The sequence below is a fragment of the Oncorhynchus kisutch genome, linkage group LG17 (assembly GCF_002021735.2).
Source record: "Oncorhynchus kisutch isolate 150728-3 linkage group LG17, Okis_V2, whole genome shotgun sequence".
NCBI classification, from domain to species: Eukaryota; Metazoa; Chordata; class Actinopteri; order Salmoniformes; family Salmonidae; genus Oncorhynchus; species Oncorhynchus kisutch.
The window spans coordinates 22090042-22105191 of record NC_034190.2 but is presented as its reverse complement, the minus strand read 5'-3'; the positions used below and the strand labels follow the sequence as shown (position 1 = coordinate 22105191).

The window sequence follows — 15150 nt, the reverse complement described above, 5'->3', positions numbered from 1 at the left end:
TTATCCTATTGCTAGTTACCCATTCTAAAACTGGGTATATGTTAAAGGTGTCAGTTATTTATTTTACTGTTGCAGCTGAAGTGTATAGTGTTGAGTTGTCAGCATACATAGACCCACAAGCTTTATTCAAGGTCAGTGGAATATCATTAGTAAAAACAGAAAACAATAATGGCCCTAGTCAGCTGCCCTGCAGTACACCACACTCAACTCAATTTGTATGAGAGGCTTCCATTAATGAAAACCGTCTGTGTTCTATTAGACAGGTAACTCTCAATCCATAATAAGGCAGAGGATGCAAATCCGTAACACCTACGTTTTTTAGCAATAGATTATGATCAATGACATCAAAAGCTGCACTGAAGTCTTACAAATCAGCTCCCACAATTATTATTATGATGGTGGCAGAATCTTTGGATAACATTTTCCACAACACAATCAATTTCTTTCAGACAATTATCAGTCATTTGTGTCAGTGCCGAGCATGTTGAGTGCCCTTTCCTATAAGCATGCTGAAAGTCTTGTTAGTTTTCTGTAAAACACCTTTATATTTGATCAAACACAATTTTTTCCTAAAGTTTGCTAAGCACTTGTAACAGGCTGATTGGTCAACTGTTTGAACCATTAAAGGGTGCTCTGCTATTATTGGGTAGTGGAATGACTTTTCCCTTCCTCCATGTCTGAGGGCACACAGTATTCTAGGCTTAAATTGAAGATGTGGAAACAGGAGGGTACCAACTTCAGCAATTTACCATCCAAGTTGTCGGTACCAGGTGGTTTGTCCTTATTTATAGATAGCAAAAAAAGATATACCTCTTCCACACCCACTTTGTGGAACTCTCCACTACAGTGCTGGTCTTTCATTACTTGGTCCATTATGCATGAACATGAAGGATCAGCATGTTGTTTGCATGTCATGCCCAAATTTGCTAATCCTGTCAACAAAAAAGTTACTAAAGTGGTTGGCAATATCAAAGGGATTTGCTATGAACAAGGCATCTGCCACAATGAAGGATGGAGCTGGGTTGGCTTTTTTTGCCTAGAATTATTTCAATAACTCCAGAGATTTTTTTATTATTTCATTTTTTATATCATTCAACTTTGTTCCATAGTGTAGTTTCTTCTTCTTTTTGTTTATCTATGTTATTTCTCTATTGACTGTATGTGTGCCAGTCTGCTGTGTTTCAGACGTATTTGCTATTCCCTTTGCCTCATCGCTCTCAGCCATACAGTTTTTCAATTCATCATCTATTCCCCAGGCAGTTAACCCACTGTTCCTAGGCCGTCATTGAAAATAAGAATTTGTTCTTAACTGACTTGCCTAGTTAAATAAAGGTACAATTAAAAATATATATATTTTTAAATTCACTGGGATTTGGGCAGTTCTGACAGTCAGTTTCTTGATGAGCGCATGCTTATCCATAACCAGAAGAAGCAGTTTCATATATGCTTCAAGTCTAGCGTCAGGATATTCATCATTACACACATCAGACCAAAAAATATTCTTCACATCTTCGACAGGTAATGGCTCAGGTGTGTTAGGATTGGAGACAGGGGTAAATGTATGACCCGAGGACCCAAACTGCCATCACTTCATCTGGAAGATAGCATAAAGAATACTTAGTGCACCGTTTGGACATCAAATACCTATCTTCGCACAGACACGCACACACACTCACACATACTCACACTCTCTCGCTCTCTGTGGGAGTTAGTCTTCAAAAGCTTAAGAAACATTCAGTCCAGCGTTCAGACTGCTAATACCCTGGAGAATTGCTCATCAATCCAAACTCACTTCAGTCCGATACACGACATCTCTCTGTCTCTGGCAATCACTCTCCCCATCTCTCTTTCTTTTTCTCTCTTTTCTTATTCTCCCTCACTCTCTTTTACTCTTCCTGTATCCCCTTCATCTTTCTATCTTTCTCTCTCCCCCTCCCCATCTCTAACCCCTTTTATCTCTTTCTCTCTCCCCCTCCCCATCTCTAACCCCTTTTCTCTCTTTCTCTCCCCCTCCCCATCTCTAACCCCTTTTCTCTCTTTCTCTCTCCCCCTCCCCATCTCTAACCCCTTTTCTCTCTTTCTCTCTCCCCCTCCCCATCTCTAACCCCTTTTCTCTCCCCCTCCCCATCTCTAACCCCTTTTCTCTCTTTCTCTCTCCCCCTCCCCATCTCTAACCCCTTTTCTCTCTTACTCTCTCCCCCTCCCCATCTCTAACCCCTTGTATCTCTTTCTCTCGCCCCCTCCCCCTCCCCATCTCTAACCCCTTTTATCTCTTTCTCTCTCCCCCTCCCCATCTCTAACCCCTTTTCTCTCTTTCTCTCTCCCCCTCCCCATCTCTAACCCCTTGTATCTCTTTCTCTCGCCCCCTCCCCATCTCTAACCCCTTTTATCTCTTTCTCTCTCCCCCTCCCCATCTCTAACCCCTTTTATCTCTTTCTCTTTTCTTTAAAGGAACTCAAATCTGACACACAATCATTTCCATTCACATTACTGAAAACAATTTTCACCATTTCTCAGGTACAGTTTGATCTCAATGACTTATAGAATGTTATTAAAATATTATGACACTTTACACACATTATCTGAATGATCGACACCAATGGCATTTGAAACGCAATAATCGTCTGTTGACATCTAATTGTGTTGGATTAGAGGCAGCCGCAGTGATATTTGTGGTTATTGAAAGGAGAGCACACACACAGGTATGAAGGTTGAAACGTTCCTGTTCATTTCTCATTTATCCACCAATCATCCTCCATCTTCCTCTCAGCGGCAGTCGCAACACTTATGGAGAGGGAAACATTATATCTGAGTGTGTGCGTGTTCTGAAAACAAGACTTCTTCTAGGAAATAAGCTGTCAAACAGTGCCATCAGCTGGTAGTGGTGTGCAGGCTTTTGCTCACGCCATGCTCTACCGAAATAACTACAAATGATTAGGACCTTGATTAGCTAAATCAGATGTGTTACAGTATGGCTTGAGCAAAAGCCTGCACTCCAAACAATTAATCATTATCAGGAGAAGGGTTGACCACAAACTCTTATAACTCTATACAGTGCCTTGCAAAAGTATTCACCCCCCCCCCCCCCCCCCCCCCTTGGCGTTTTTCCTATTTTGTTGCATTACAATGGATTTTTATTTGGATTTCAAATAACTTGTTTAAAATAAATCTAAAATGGAAAAGTGGTGCGTGTATATGTATTCAGCCGCTTTGCTATGAAGCCCCTAAATAAGATCTGGTGCAACCAATTACCTTCAGAAGTCACATAATTTGTTAAATAAAGTCCACCTTTGTGCAATCTAAGTGTCACATGATCTGTCACATGATATACTCACTCAGTATATATAAACCTGTTCTGAAAGGCCCCCGAGTTTGCAACACCACTAAGCAAGGGGCACCACCAAGCAAGCGGCACCATGAAGACCAAGGAGCTCTCCAAACAGGTCAGAGACAAAGGCAAAGAGGGCATTAATCTGAGACCAAAGAGACCAAAGATAACCTTGAAGGAGCTGCAAAGCTCCACAGCGGAGATTGGAGTATCTGTCCATAGGACCACTTTAAGCTGTACACTCCAGAGAGATGGGCTTTATGGAAGGGTGGCCAGAAAAAATAAGCAAGCATGTTTGGCATGTGGGAGACTCCCCAAACATATGGAAGAAGGTACTCTGGTCAGATGAGACTAAAATTGAGCTTTTTGGCCGACAAGGAAAACACTATGTCTGGCGCAAACCCAACACCTCTCATCACCCCGAGAACACCATCCACAGTGAAACATAGTGGTGGCAGCATCATGCTGTGGGGATGTTTTTCATTGGCAGGAACTGGGAAACTGGTCAGAATTGAAGGAATGATGGATGGTGCTAAATACAGGGAAAGTCTTGAGTGAAACCTGATTTGAGACTGGGACGGAGGTTCACCTTCCAGCAGGACAATGACCCTAAGCATACTGCTAAAGCAGCAATCTAGTGGTTTAAGGGCTAACATGTAAATGTCTTGGAATGACCTAGTCAAAGGCCAGACCTCAATCCAATTCAGAATCTGTGGCATGACTTAAAGATTGCTGTACAACAGCGGAACCCATCCAACTTGAAGGAGCTGGAGTAGTTTTGCCTTGAAGAATGGGCAAACATCCCAGTGGTTAGATGTGTTTATAGAGACATACCCCAAGAGACTTGCAGCTGTAATTGCTGCAAAAGGTGGCTCTACAAAGTATTGACTTTGGGGGGAGGAATAGTTATGCATGCTAAAGTTTTCTGTTTTTTTGGTATTATTTCTGGTTTGTATCACAAGAAAAAATATTTTGCATCTTCATAGTGGTAGGCATGTTGTGTAAATCAAATTATACAAACCCCCCCCCCAAATCTATTTTAATTCCAGGTTGTAAGGCAACAAAATAGGAAAAATGACAAGGGGTGTGAATACTTTCGCAAGCCACTGTAACTGCTGAAACACAACTGTTTAAATATACACTGAATTAAAATATAAACACAACATGCAACAATTTCAAAGATTTTACTGAGTTTCATATAAGGAAATCAGTCAATTGAAATACATTAATTAGGCCCTAATCTATGGATTTCACATGACTGGGAATACAGATACACATCTGTTGGTCACAGATACGTAAAAAAGAATGTAGGAGCGTGGATCAGAAAAACCAGCCAGTATCTGGTGTGACCACACATTTCCTTTCCATGGAGTTGATCAGGCTGTTGTGGCCTGTGGAATGTTGTCCCATTCCTCTTCAAAGGCTGTGCAGAAGTTACTGGATATTGGCGGGAACTGGAACATGTTGTCATACGCATCCCAAACATACTCAATGGTTGACATGTCGGGTGAGTATGCAGGCCATAGAAGAACTCTGACATTTTCAGCTTCCAGGATTTGTGTTCAGATCCGTGCATTATTATGCTGAAACATAAGGTGATGGCGGCAAATGAATGGCACAGCAATGGGCCTCATGATCTCGTCACGGTATCTGTGCATTGAAATTGCCATCGATACAACTTTGACATCCGCAAACAGCTCGCCCACACGACGCCATACACTCTGTAGGCCATCTGCTTCGTACAGTTGAAACCGGGATGCATCCGTGAAAGGCACACTTCTCCAGTGTGCCAGTGGCCATCGAAGGTCAGCATTTTCCAACTGAAGTCAGTTACAACACCGAACTGCAATCAGGTCAAGACCCCGGTGAGGACGATGAGCAGACAGATCAGGTTCCCTGAGACAGTTTCTGACAGTTTGTGCAGAAATTCTTTGGTTGTTCAAATCCACAGTTTCATCAGCTGTCCGGATGTGGAGGTCCAGGGCTGGTGTGGTTACACGTGGTCTGAGGTTGTGAGGCCGATTGGACGTACTGCCAAATTCTCTAAAACGACGTTGGAGGTGGCTTATGGTAGAGAAATTAACATTAAATGATCTGGAAACAGCTCTGGTGGACATTCCTGCAGTCAGCATGCAAATTGCACACTCCCTCAAAACTTGAGACATGTCTGGCATTATGTTGTGTGACAAAACTTCACATTTTAGAGTGGTCTATTATTGTCGCCAGCACAAGGTGCACCTGTGTAATGATCATGCTGTTTAATCAGCTTCTTGATATGCCACACCTATTTGGTGGGTGGATTATCTTGGCAAAGGAGAAATGCTCAATAACAGGGAGGAAAACAAATTTGTGCACCGAATTTGAGAGAAATACAAAAAAAATTGTGGACAATTTCTGGTATATTTTATTTCAGCTCATGAAACCAACACTTTACATGTTGCATTTATATTTTTGTTTAGTATTGAACACCACCACTCTATTTCACCGTGATTGTTGTAAATTAGTTTTCCAGTACTAATAACAATGAATGAATATAGTGTTATATACCGTATATAGTGCATGTGTTTTATGTGTTAAATCTTGTGAATAATAATAGTTTTGCATATTCAATCAAAAGACTGTTTAGTCAATAAATTACATAATTATACATATCAATGTAGGAGCTAACGAGTGTAACTCAGTGGACAATGTTTTTGTTAGAATAAGAACATAAACAACCTGTATGAGCATAGTGATGTAGAAACCATGTTGAGGCACTAATGCTTTTTAAAAATTAATTTAAGCAATTGAAATTCTCTGTGGAGTTCTCTGAAGTAAGAAGCAGGAAACGCTTCTGACCACAAAGACTGTTTAACCTCTATCCCTTCCCCCTGTTCCTCCTTCCCTGTCTCCATTCCAGCAGTGGGTATATTGATCTTTTCAGAATGCCCTCACTCACTGACCACTCTGAAACCACTATCCATTTCCCTTTGTCTATAGTCATTTAGAAAAATAACACTAATGAAACTTTAACACACAGACAAAACATTAACAAGACTCTTAAAAGTGAACTATGACTTATTCTTCTCATTGAGAACAGGGAGAGAGAAAGAGAGAGTGGAAGAGAAAAATAAAGAAGGAGAAAGAGTTGAGCAAAAAAGTTGATCATCTATTTCATGAATTTTGTGGAAAATCTTTAACATTAGAATTGTTATATATTCAACATTATCTCACAATCCATTATTACCTAGGAAGAAAGGTTTAGACTATAGTTAGCGGTGCTACATGATACTAGTAATCTAAATACATGGTGATGAAGAAGCTCCTAATCCAGCTGACATGACAATCACATGACGTGTAAGTTTGATCTAACTTACTCAGCAAATTGTCAAAGACTCCAGCTACCCAAGTCATAGACTGTTGTCTCTGCTAGCGCATGGTAAGGGGTACCAATACACTAAGTCTGAAACCAACAGGATCCTGAACAGATTCTACCCCCAAGCCATAAGACTGGTGAATAGGTAGTTAAATAGTTAACCAATAGCTGCCCAGACTATCTGCATTGACCCTTTTGCATGAACTCTTTTGACTCGTCACATACTCTGATGCTACTATTTATTATTTAGTTTCCTAGTCACTTTATCCCTACCTATATGTATATGTCTATCTCAGTTTAGTGGTGTGGGGGCTGTGCTTTGGCAAAGTGGGTGGGGTTATATCCTTCCTGTTTGGCCCTGTCCGGGGGTGTCCTCGGATGGGGCCACAGTGTCTCCTGACCCCTCCTGTCTCAGCCTCCAGTATTTATGCTGCAGTAGTTTATGTGTCGGGGGGCTGGGGTCAGTTTGTTATATCTGGAGTACTTCTCCTGTCCTATTCGGTGTCCTGTGTGAATCTAAGTGTGCGTTCTCTAATTCTCTCCTTCTCTCTTTCTTTCTCTCTCTCGGAGGACCTGAGCCCTAGGACCATGCCCCAGGACTACCTGACATGATGACTCCTTGCTGTCCCCAGTCCACCTGGCCATGCTGCTGTTCCAGTTTCAACTGACCTGAGCCCTAGGACCATGCCCCAGGACTACCTGACATGATGACTCCTTGCTGTCCCCAGTCCACCTGGCCATGCTGCTGCTCCAGTTTCAACTTCCACCTGACTGTGCTGCTGCTCCAGTTTCAACTGTTCTGCCTTATTATTATTCGACCATGCTGGTCATTTATGAACATTTGAACATCTTGGCCATGTTCTGTTATAATCTCCACCCGGCACAGCCAGAAGAGGACTGGCCACCCCACATAGCCTGGTTCCTCTCTAGGTTTCTTCCTAGGTATTGGCCTTTCTAGGGAGTTTTTCCTAGCCACCGTGCTTCTACACCTGCATTGCTTGCTGTTTGGGGTTTTTAGGCTGGGTTTCTGTACAGCACTTTGAGATATCAGCTGATGTACGAAGGGCTATATAAATAAATTTGATTTGATTTGATTTGAGTTACCTCGTACCCCTGCACATCCACTCCGTACTGCTACCCCGTGTATGTAGCCAAGTTATCGTTACTCATTGTGCATTTATTCCATGTGTTATTATGACTTGTTTTCTCTCTGCATTGTTGGGAAGGGCCCTTTAGTAACACTTTCACTGTTAGTCTAGTAGCCTAGTGGTTAGAGCGTTGGACTAGTAACCGGAAGGTTGCAAGTTCAAATCCCCGAGCTGACAAAGTACAAATCTGTCGTTCTGCCCCTGATCAGGCAGTTAACCCACTGTTCCAAGGCCATCATTTAAAATAAGAATTTGTTCTTAACTGACTTGCCTAGTTAAATAAAGGTTAAAGAAAATGTGACAAATACAATTAGATTTGAACTACATACATTATGCTTAGTCTACATGTGAGGAGCTACCCCTCTCTGGGCGCAGACATCGGTTCAATGTCATTTCATTGACTTACATCAGGGAGAAATAGCTGTGTTCAAGGGCTAGAGAGGAAAAGTTTTAGCTATTATGGAAGATCATTGTTCATTGTTAGTACTAGTTTGGTAGCTGGTTAAACAGTAGCAGACAGCAGGGTAGCCATTTGGTTTTGGAGCTGGAAGAATAAGCATCGGACAGAACTAGAAGACTAATTCATTGTCAGTAGCTGAGAAAGGTGACTAGTTGTCATTTGTCAATAGCTAGACCAGGAGTACCAATAGTTTGTAGGATTTTGAAAAACTAGCTATAGTACCAGAGGTCTAACAGGTAAGTAACAAGTTCAGTCTCCTGAGGAAACTAGTTGGTTAGGGTTAATATTAGGGGTCAGCGGTTAGAGGCCAGAGGTCCCAGCCTCTACTTGAGGCTCTTCTCTTTAGGCATTTTGTTAGGAGGCAGGAATAGTTCTGAGTCCTCCTGGGGCCCCGGGCCCTTCATCGCCATACTGGCCCCTACCATAGCTGGATAACTCCTGTTCCTCCTCATCCCCTCTGGTCCAAAGGGCGACCCGGGCCTCCGTAGCCCACCCAGAGGCCCCAGGATGGAACTTGGTCCCCCGGTTACACCCCCTGGTCCTGGAGGACACCCAGCCACACCCAGGCGCCTCACCTTGTCCACCAGGTTGAGGTTATGAACTGTGACGCTAACATCTGTCTGGCTCTCACAATCTCTCCCCCTCTGCTGCCTCCTGCTCCGGCTGCTCCCCACCCCCCCCGCTACTTCCTTCAGAATGGACCGTGCCGGCTTGGAGGCCAGGAAGTTGTCATAGGAAGGAGACTTGAAGTCGAAGCCCGCGGGGGTGTTGGTCCCCGAGGATGGGGGGTCGTGTCCTGTGGGGGAGTTGGGGGGAGTGGAGGGGCGGAGGGAGTCGGGGTGGGGGGCTGGGTGGAGGTTAGGGGTGATAGAGGTACTGAACAGCACCCCTCCGCTCCCCACCCCGGGCCCGCCAGCCCTGTCCCAGCCCTGGGTCTGGTGGTGGTACATGGCTGCAGAGATGCCTCTCTCCTGCAGAAGGCGCACTAATCCCAGAGAGGTACTGGTGGTACGTGTGGCTTCCCTGAAGAAGGGGAAATCATATACACACACGGGCAGGTGCACACACACACACACACACACACACACATACACACACAGACAAAGTCCTGGGAATGAGACGTAGTAGCTAGAGTCAATCTATCAAGTTTTATATGTATTGTGTGTGTGTGTGTGTGTGTGTGTGTGTGTGTGTGTGTGTGTGTGTGTGTGTGTGTGTGTGTGTGTGTGTGTGTGTGTGTGTGTGTGTGTGTACCTGAGGTTGGTAGAGGACTCAGAGGGTCGTAGTAGACTCATCCTGCGGGGTGTATGACAGGGCGTGGCAGCGGGAGTGGCCAGGATAGATGATGTCATCACACAGGATGACGAGGACATGCCGGGGTTAACACTGGAGAGGAGGGAAGGGATAACAACACCATTTGAAAAAGACGGGCAGAGAAAGAACAGAGAACATTGAGACTGCACACTGCAACAATTGTGATCTATGAGATAACGTGTGGACAGAGAACAAGTGTACACTTTAGAGAGAAGAGGGAGAAGAAGGAGTATGGTGGTAGAGAAGGAGGAGAGGGAGGTGTATGGTGGTAGAGAAGGAGGAGAGGGAGGTGTATGGTGGTATAGAAGGAGGAGAGGGAGGTGTATGGTGGTAGAGTAGGAGGAGAGGGAGGTGTATGGTGGTATAGAAGGAGGAGAGGGAGGTGTATGGTGGTAGAGAAGGAGGTGTATGGTGGTATAGAAGGAGGAGAGGGAGGTGTATGGTGGTAGAGAAGGAGGAGAGGGAGGTGTATGGTGGTAGAGAAGGAGGAGAGGGAGGTGTATGGTGGTATAGAAGGAGGAGAGGGAGGTGTATGGTGGTAGAGAAGGAGGTGTATGGTGGTATAGAAGGAGGAGAGGGAGGTGTAGGGTGGTAGAGAAGGAGGAGAGGGAGCTGTAGGGTGGTAGAGAAGGAGGAGAGGGAGCTGTAGGGTGGTAGAGAAGGAGGAGAGGGAGCTGTAGGGTGGTAGAGAAGGAGGAGAGGGAGGTGTATGGTGGTATAGAAGGAGGAGAGGGAGGTGTATGGTGGTATAGAAGGAGGAGAGGGAGGTGTATGGTGGTATAGGAGGAGGAGAGGGAGGTGTATGGTGGTAGAGAAGGAGGAGAGGGAGGTGTATGGTGGTATAGAAGGAGGAGAGGGAGGTGTATGGTGGTATAGAAGGAGGAGAGGGAGGTGTATGGTGGTATAGAAGGAGGAGAGGGAGGTGTATGGTGGTATAGGAGGAGGAGAGGGAGGTGTATGGTGGTAGAGAAGGAGGAGAGGGAGGTGTAGGGTGGTAAAGAAGGAGGAGAGGGAGGTGTATGGTGGTAGAGAAGGAGGAGAGGGAGGTGTATGGTGGTAGATAAGGAGGAGAGGGAGGTGCATGGTGGTAGAGAAGGAGGAGAGGGAGGTGTATGGTGGTAGAGAAGCAGGAGAGGGAGGTGCATGGTGGTAGAGAAGGAGGAGAGGGAGGTGTAGGGTGGTAGAGAAGGAGGAGAGGGAGGTGTAGGGTGGTATAGAAGGAGGAGAGGGAGGTGTATGGTGGTAGAGAAGGAGGAGAGGGAGGTGCATGGTGGTAGAGAAGGAGGAGAGGGAGGTGTATGGTGGTAGAGAAGGAGGAGAGGGAGGTGTATGGTGGTAGAGAAGGAGGAGAGGGAGGTGTATGGTGGTAGAGAAGGAGGAGAGGGAGGTGCATGGTGGTAGAGAAGGAGGAGAGGGAGGTGTAGGGTGGTAGAGAAGGAGGAGAGGGAGGTATAGGGTGGTATAGAAGGAGGAGAGGGAGGTGTATGGTGGTAGAGAAGGAGGAGAGGGAGGTGTATGGTGGCAAAGAAGGAGGAGAGGGAGGTGCATGGTGGTAGAGAAGGAGGAGAGGGAGGTGTAGGGTGGTAGAGAAGGAGGAGAGGGAGGTGTAGGGTGGTAGAGAAGGAGGAGAGGGAGGTGTAGGGTGGTAGAGAAGGAGGAGAGGGAGGTATAGGGTGGTATAGAAGGAGGAGAGGGAGGTGTATGGTGGTAGAGAAGGAGGAGAGGGAGGTGTATGGTGGCAAAGAAGGAGGAGAGGGAGGTGCATGGTGGTAGAGAAGGAGGAGAGGGAGGTGTAGGGTGGTAGAGAAGGAGGAGAGGGAGGTGTAGGGTGGTAGAGAAGGAGGAGAGGGAGCTGTAGGGTGGTAGAGAAGGAGGAAAGGGAGGTGTAGGGTGGTAGAGAAGGAGGAGAGGGAGCTGTAGGGTGGTAGAGAAGGAGGAGAGGGAGGTGTAGGGTGGTAGAGAAGGAGGGGAGGGAGGTGTATGGTGGTAAAGAAGGAGGAGAGGGAGGTGTAGGGTGGTAGAGAAGGAGGAGAGGGAGGTGTAGGATGGTAGAGAAGGAGGAGAGGGAGGTGTAGGGTGGTAAAGAAGGAGGAGAGGGAGGTGTATGGTGGTAGAGAAGGAGGAGAGGGAGGTGTATGGTGGTAGAGAAGGAGGAGAGGGAGGTGTAGGGTGGTAGAGAAGGAGGAGAGGGAGGTGTAGGGTGGTATAGAAGGAGGAGAGGGAGGTGTATGGTGGTAGAGAAGGAGGAGAGGGAGGTGCATGGTGGTAGAGAAGGAGGAGAGGGAGGTGTATGGTGGTAGAGAAGGAGGAGAGGGAGGTGTAGGGTGGTAGAGAAGGAGGAGAGGGAGGTGTAGGGTGGTAGAGAAGGAGGAGAGGGAGGTGCATGGTGGTAGAGAAGGAGGAGAGGGAGGTGTAGGGTGGTAGAGAAGGAGGAGAGGGAGGTATAGGGTGGTATAGAAGGAGGAGAGGGAGGTGTATGGTGGTAGAGAAGGAGGAGAGGGAGGTGTATGGTGGCAAAGAAGGAGGAGAGGGAGGTGCATGGTGGTAGAGAAGGAGGAGAGGGAGGTGTAGGGTGGTAGAGAAGGAGGAGAGGGAGGTGTAGGGTGGTAGAGAAGGAGGAGAGGGAGGTGTAGGGTGGTAGAGAAGGAGGAGAGGGAGGTATAGGGTGGTATAGAAGGAGGAGAGGGAGGTGTATGGTGGTAGAGAAGGAGGAGAGGGAGGTGTATGGTGGCAAAGAAGGAGGAGAGGGAGGTGCATGGTGGTAGAGAAGGAGGAGAGGGAGGTGTAGGGTGGTAGAGAAGGAGGAGAGGGAGGTGTAGGGTGGTAGAGAAGGAGGAGAGGGAGCTGTAGGGTGGTAGAGAAGGAGGAAAGGGAGGTGTAGGGTGGTAGAGAAGGAGGAGAGGGAGCTGTAGGGTGGTAGAGAAGGAGGAGAGGGAGGTGTAGGGTGGTAGAGAAGGAGGAGAGGGAGGTGTATGGTGGTAAAGAAGGAGGAGAGGGAGGTGTAGGGTGGTAGAGAAGGAGGAGAGGGAGGTGTAGGATGGTAGAGAAGGAGGAGAGGGAGGTGTAGGGTGGTAAAGAAGGAGGAGAGGGAGGTGTATGGTGGTAGAGAAGGAGGAGAGGGAGCTGTAGGGTGGTAGAGAAGGAGGAAAGGGAGGTGTAGGGTGGTAGAGAAGGAGGAGAGGGAGCTGTAGGGTGGTAGAGAAGGAGGAGAGGGAGGTGTAGGGTGGTAGAGAAGGAGGGGAGGGAGGTGTATGGTGGTAAAGAAGGAGGAGAGGGAGGTGTAGGGTGGTAGAGAAGGAGGAGAGGGAGGTGTAGGATGGTAGAGAAGGAGGAGAGGGAGGTGTAGGGTGGTAAAGAAGGAGGAGAGGGAGGTGTATGGTGGTAGAGAAGGAGGAGAGGGAGGTGTATGGTGGTAGAGAAGGAGGAGAGGGAGGTGTAGGGTGGTAGAGAAGGAGGAGAGGGAGGTGTAGGGTGGTATAGAAGGAGGAGAGGGAGGTGTATGGTGGTAGAGAAGGAGGAGAGGGAGGTGCATGGTGGTAGAGAAGGAGGAGAGGGAGGTGTATGGTGGTAGAGAAGGAGGAGAGGGAGGTGTAGGGTGGTAGAGAAGGAGGAGAGGGAGGTGTAGGGTGGTAGAGAAGGAGGAGAGGGAGGTGCATGGTGGTAGAGAAGGAGGAGAGGGAGGTGTAGGGTGGTAGAGAAGGAGGAGAGGGAGGTATAGGGTGGTATAGAAGGAGGAGAGGGAGGTGTATGGTGGTAGAGAAGGAGGAGAGGGAGGTGTATGGTGGCAAAGAAGGAGGAGAGGGAGGTGCATGGTGGTAGAGAAGGAGGAGAGGGAGGTGTAGGGTGGTAGAGAAGGAGGAGAGGGAGGTGTAGGGTGGTAGAGAAGGAGGAGAGGGAGGTGTAGGGTGGTAGAGAAGGAGGAGAGGGAGGTATAGGGTGGTATAGAAGGAGGAGAGGGAGGTGTATGGTGGTAGAGAAGGAGGAGAGGGAGGTGTATGGTGGCAAAGAAGGAGGAGAGGGAGGTGCATGGTGGTAGAGAAGGAGGAGAGGGAGGTGTAGGGTGGTAGAGAAGGAGGAGAGGGAGGTGTAGGGTGGTAGAGAAGGAGGAGAGGGAGCTGTAGGGTGGTAGAGAAGGAGGAAAGGGAGGTGTAGGGTGGTAGAGAAGGAGGAGAGGGAGCTGTAGGGTGGTAGAGAAGGAGGAGAGGGAGGTGTAGGGTGGTAGAGAAGGAGGAGAGGGAGGTGTATGGTGGTAAAGAAGGAGGAGAGGGAGGTGTAGGGTGGTAGAGAAGGAGGAGAGGGAGGTGTAGGATGGTAGAGAAGGAGGAGAGGGAGGTGTAGGGTGGTAAAGAAGGAGGAGAGGGAGGTGTATGGTGGTAGAGAAGGAGGAGAGGGAGGTGTATGGTGGTAGAGAAGGAGGAGAGGGAGGTGTATGGTGGTAGAGAAGGAGGAGAGGGAGGTGTATGATGGTAAAGAAGGAGGAGAGGGAGGTGTATGGTGGTAGAGAAGGAGGAGAGGGAGGTGTATGGTGGTAAAGGAGGAGGAGAGGGAGGTGTATGGTGGTAGAGAAGGAGGAGAGGGAGGTATATGGTGGTAAAGAAGGAGGAGAGGGAGGTGTATGGTGGTAAAGAAGGAGGATATGTAGGTGTATGGTGGTAGAGAAGGAGGAGAGGGAGGTGTATGGTGGTAGAGAAGGAGGAGAGGGAGGTGTATGGTGGTAGAGAAGGAGGTGTATGGTGGTAAAGAAGGAGGAGAGGGAGGTGTATGGTGGTAGAGAAGGAGGAGAGGGAGGTGTATGGTGGTAGAGAAGGAGGAGAGGGAGGTGTATGGTGGTAGAGAAGGAGGTGTATGGTGGTAAAGAAGGAGGAGAGGGAGGTGTATGGTGGTAGAGAAGGAGGAGAGGGAGGTGTATGGTGGTAAAGGAGGAGGAGAGGGAGGTGTATAGTGGTAGAGAAGGAGGAGAAGGAGGTGTATGGTGGTAGAGAAGGAGAAGAGGGAGGTGCATGGTGGTAGAGAAGGAGGAGAGGGAGGTGTATGGTGGTTGAGAAGGAGGAGAGGGAGGTGTATGGTGGTAGAGAAGGAGGAGAGGGAGGTGTATGGTGGTAGAGAAGGAGGAGAGGGAGGTGTATGGTGGTAGAGAAGGAGGAGAGGGAGGAGCATGGTGATAGAGAAGGAGGAGAGGGAGGTGTATGGTGGTAGAGAAGGAGGAGAGGGAGGTGTATGGTGGTAGAGAAGGAGGAGAGGGAGGAGCATGGTGGTAGAGAAGGAGGAGAGGAAGGTGTAGGGTGGTAAAGAAGGAGGAGAGGAAGGTGTAGGGTGGTAGAGAAGGAGAAGAGGGAGGTGTAGGGTGGTAGAGAAGGAGAAGAGGGAGGTGTATGGTGGTAGAGAAGGAGGAGATGTAGGTGTATGGTGTGTCTCTGTACCTGGGTGTGACGCGGGTCAGCTCATCAGTTGGGTGTAGGATACGACAGGTAGTAAAGGTGTAGGTAGAGCTGGTATGGGCCATGCATTTACCTGGGTAGTACACCGCTGAAAACACAAAGACACA

At 47.7% G+C, this 15150-nt stretch overlaps 1 protein-coding gene across 2 annotated transcripts in view; it reads right to left on the bottom strand.

Annotated features, from left to right (window-relative positions):
• Positions 1 to 5714: 5714 nt before the first annotated feature.
• The window catches only part of trak1b (trafficking protein, kinesin binding 1b), a 38702-nt gene continuing 29266 nt past the window's right edge, over positions 5715 to 15150 (bottom strand). For both annotated transcript variants that reach the window (XM_020505243.2, XM_031793287.1), the window contains 3 exons: positions 15026 to 15131; positions 9546 to 9677; positions 5715 to 9314 (listed from right to left, as the gene is read on the bottom strand). In XM_020505243.2, coding sequence (XP_020360832.1) covers positions 8615 to 9314; positions 9546 to 9677; positions 15026 to 15131 — 938 coding nt within the window. In that variant the 3' untranslated portion in view covers positions 5715 to 8614. The remainder of the gene's footprint in view (positions 9315 to 9545; positions 9678 to 15025; positions 15132 to 15150) is intronic.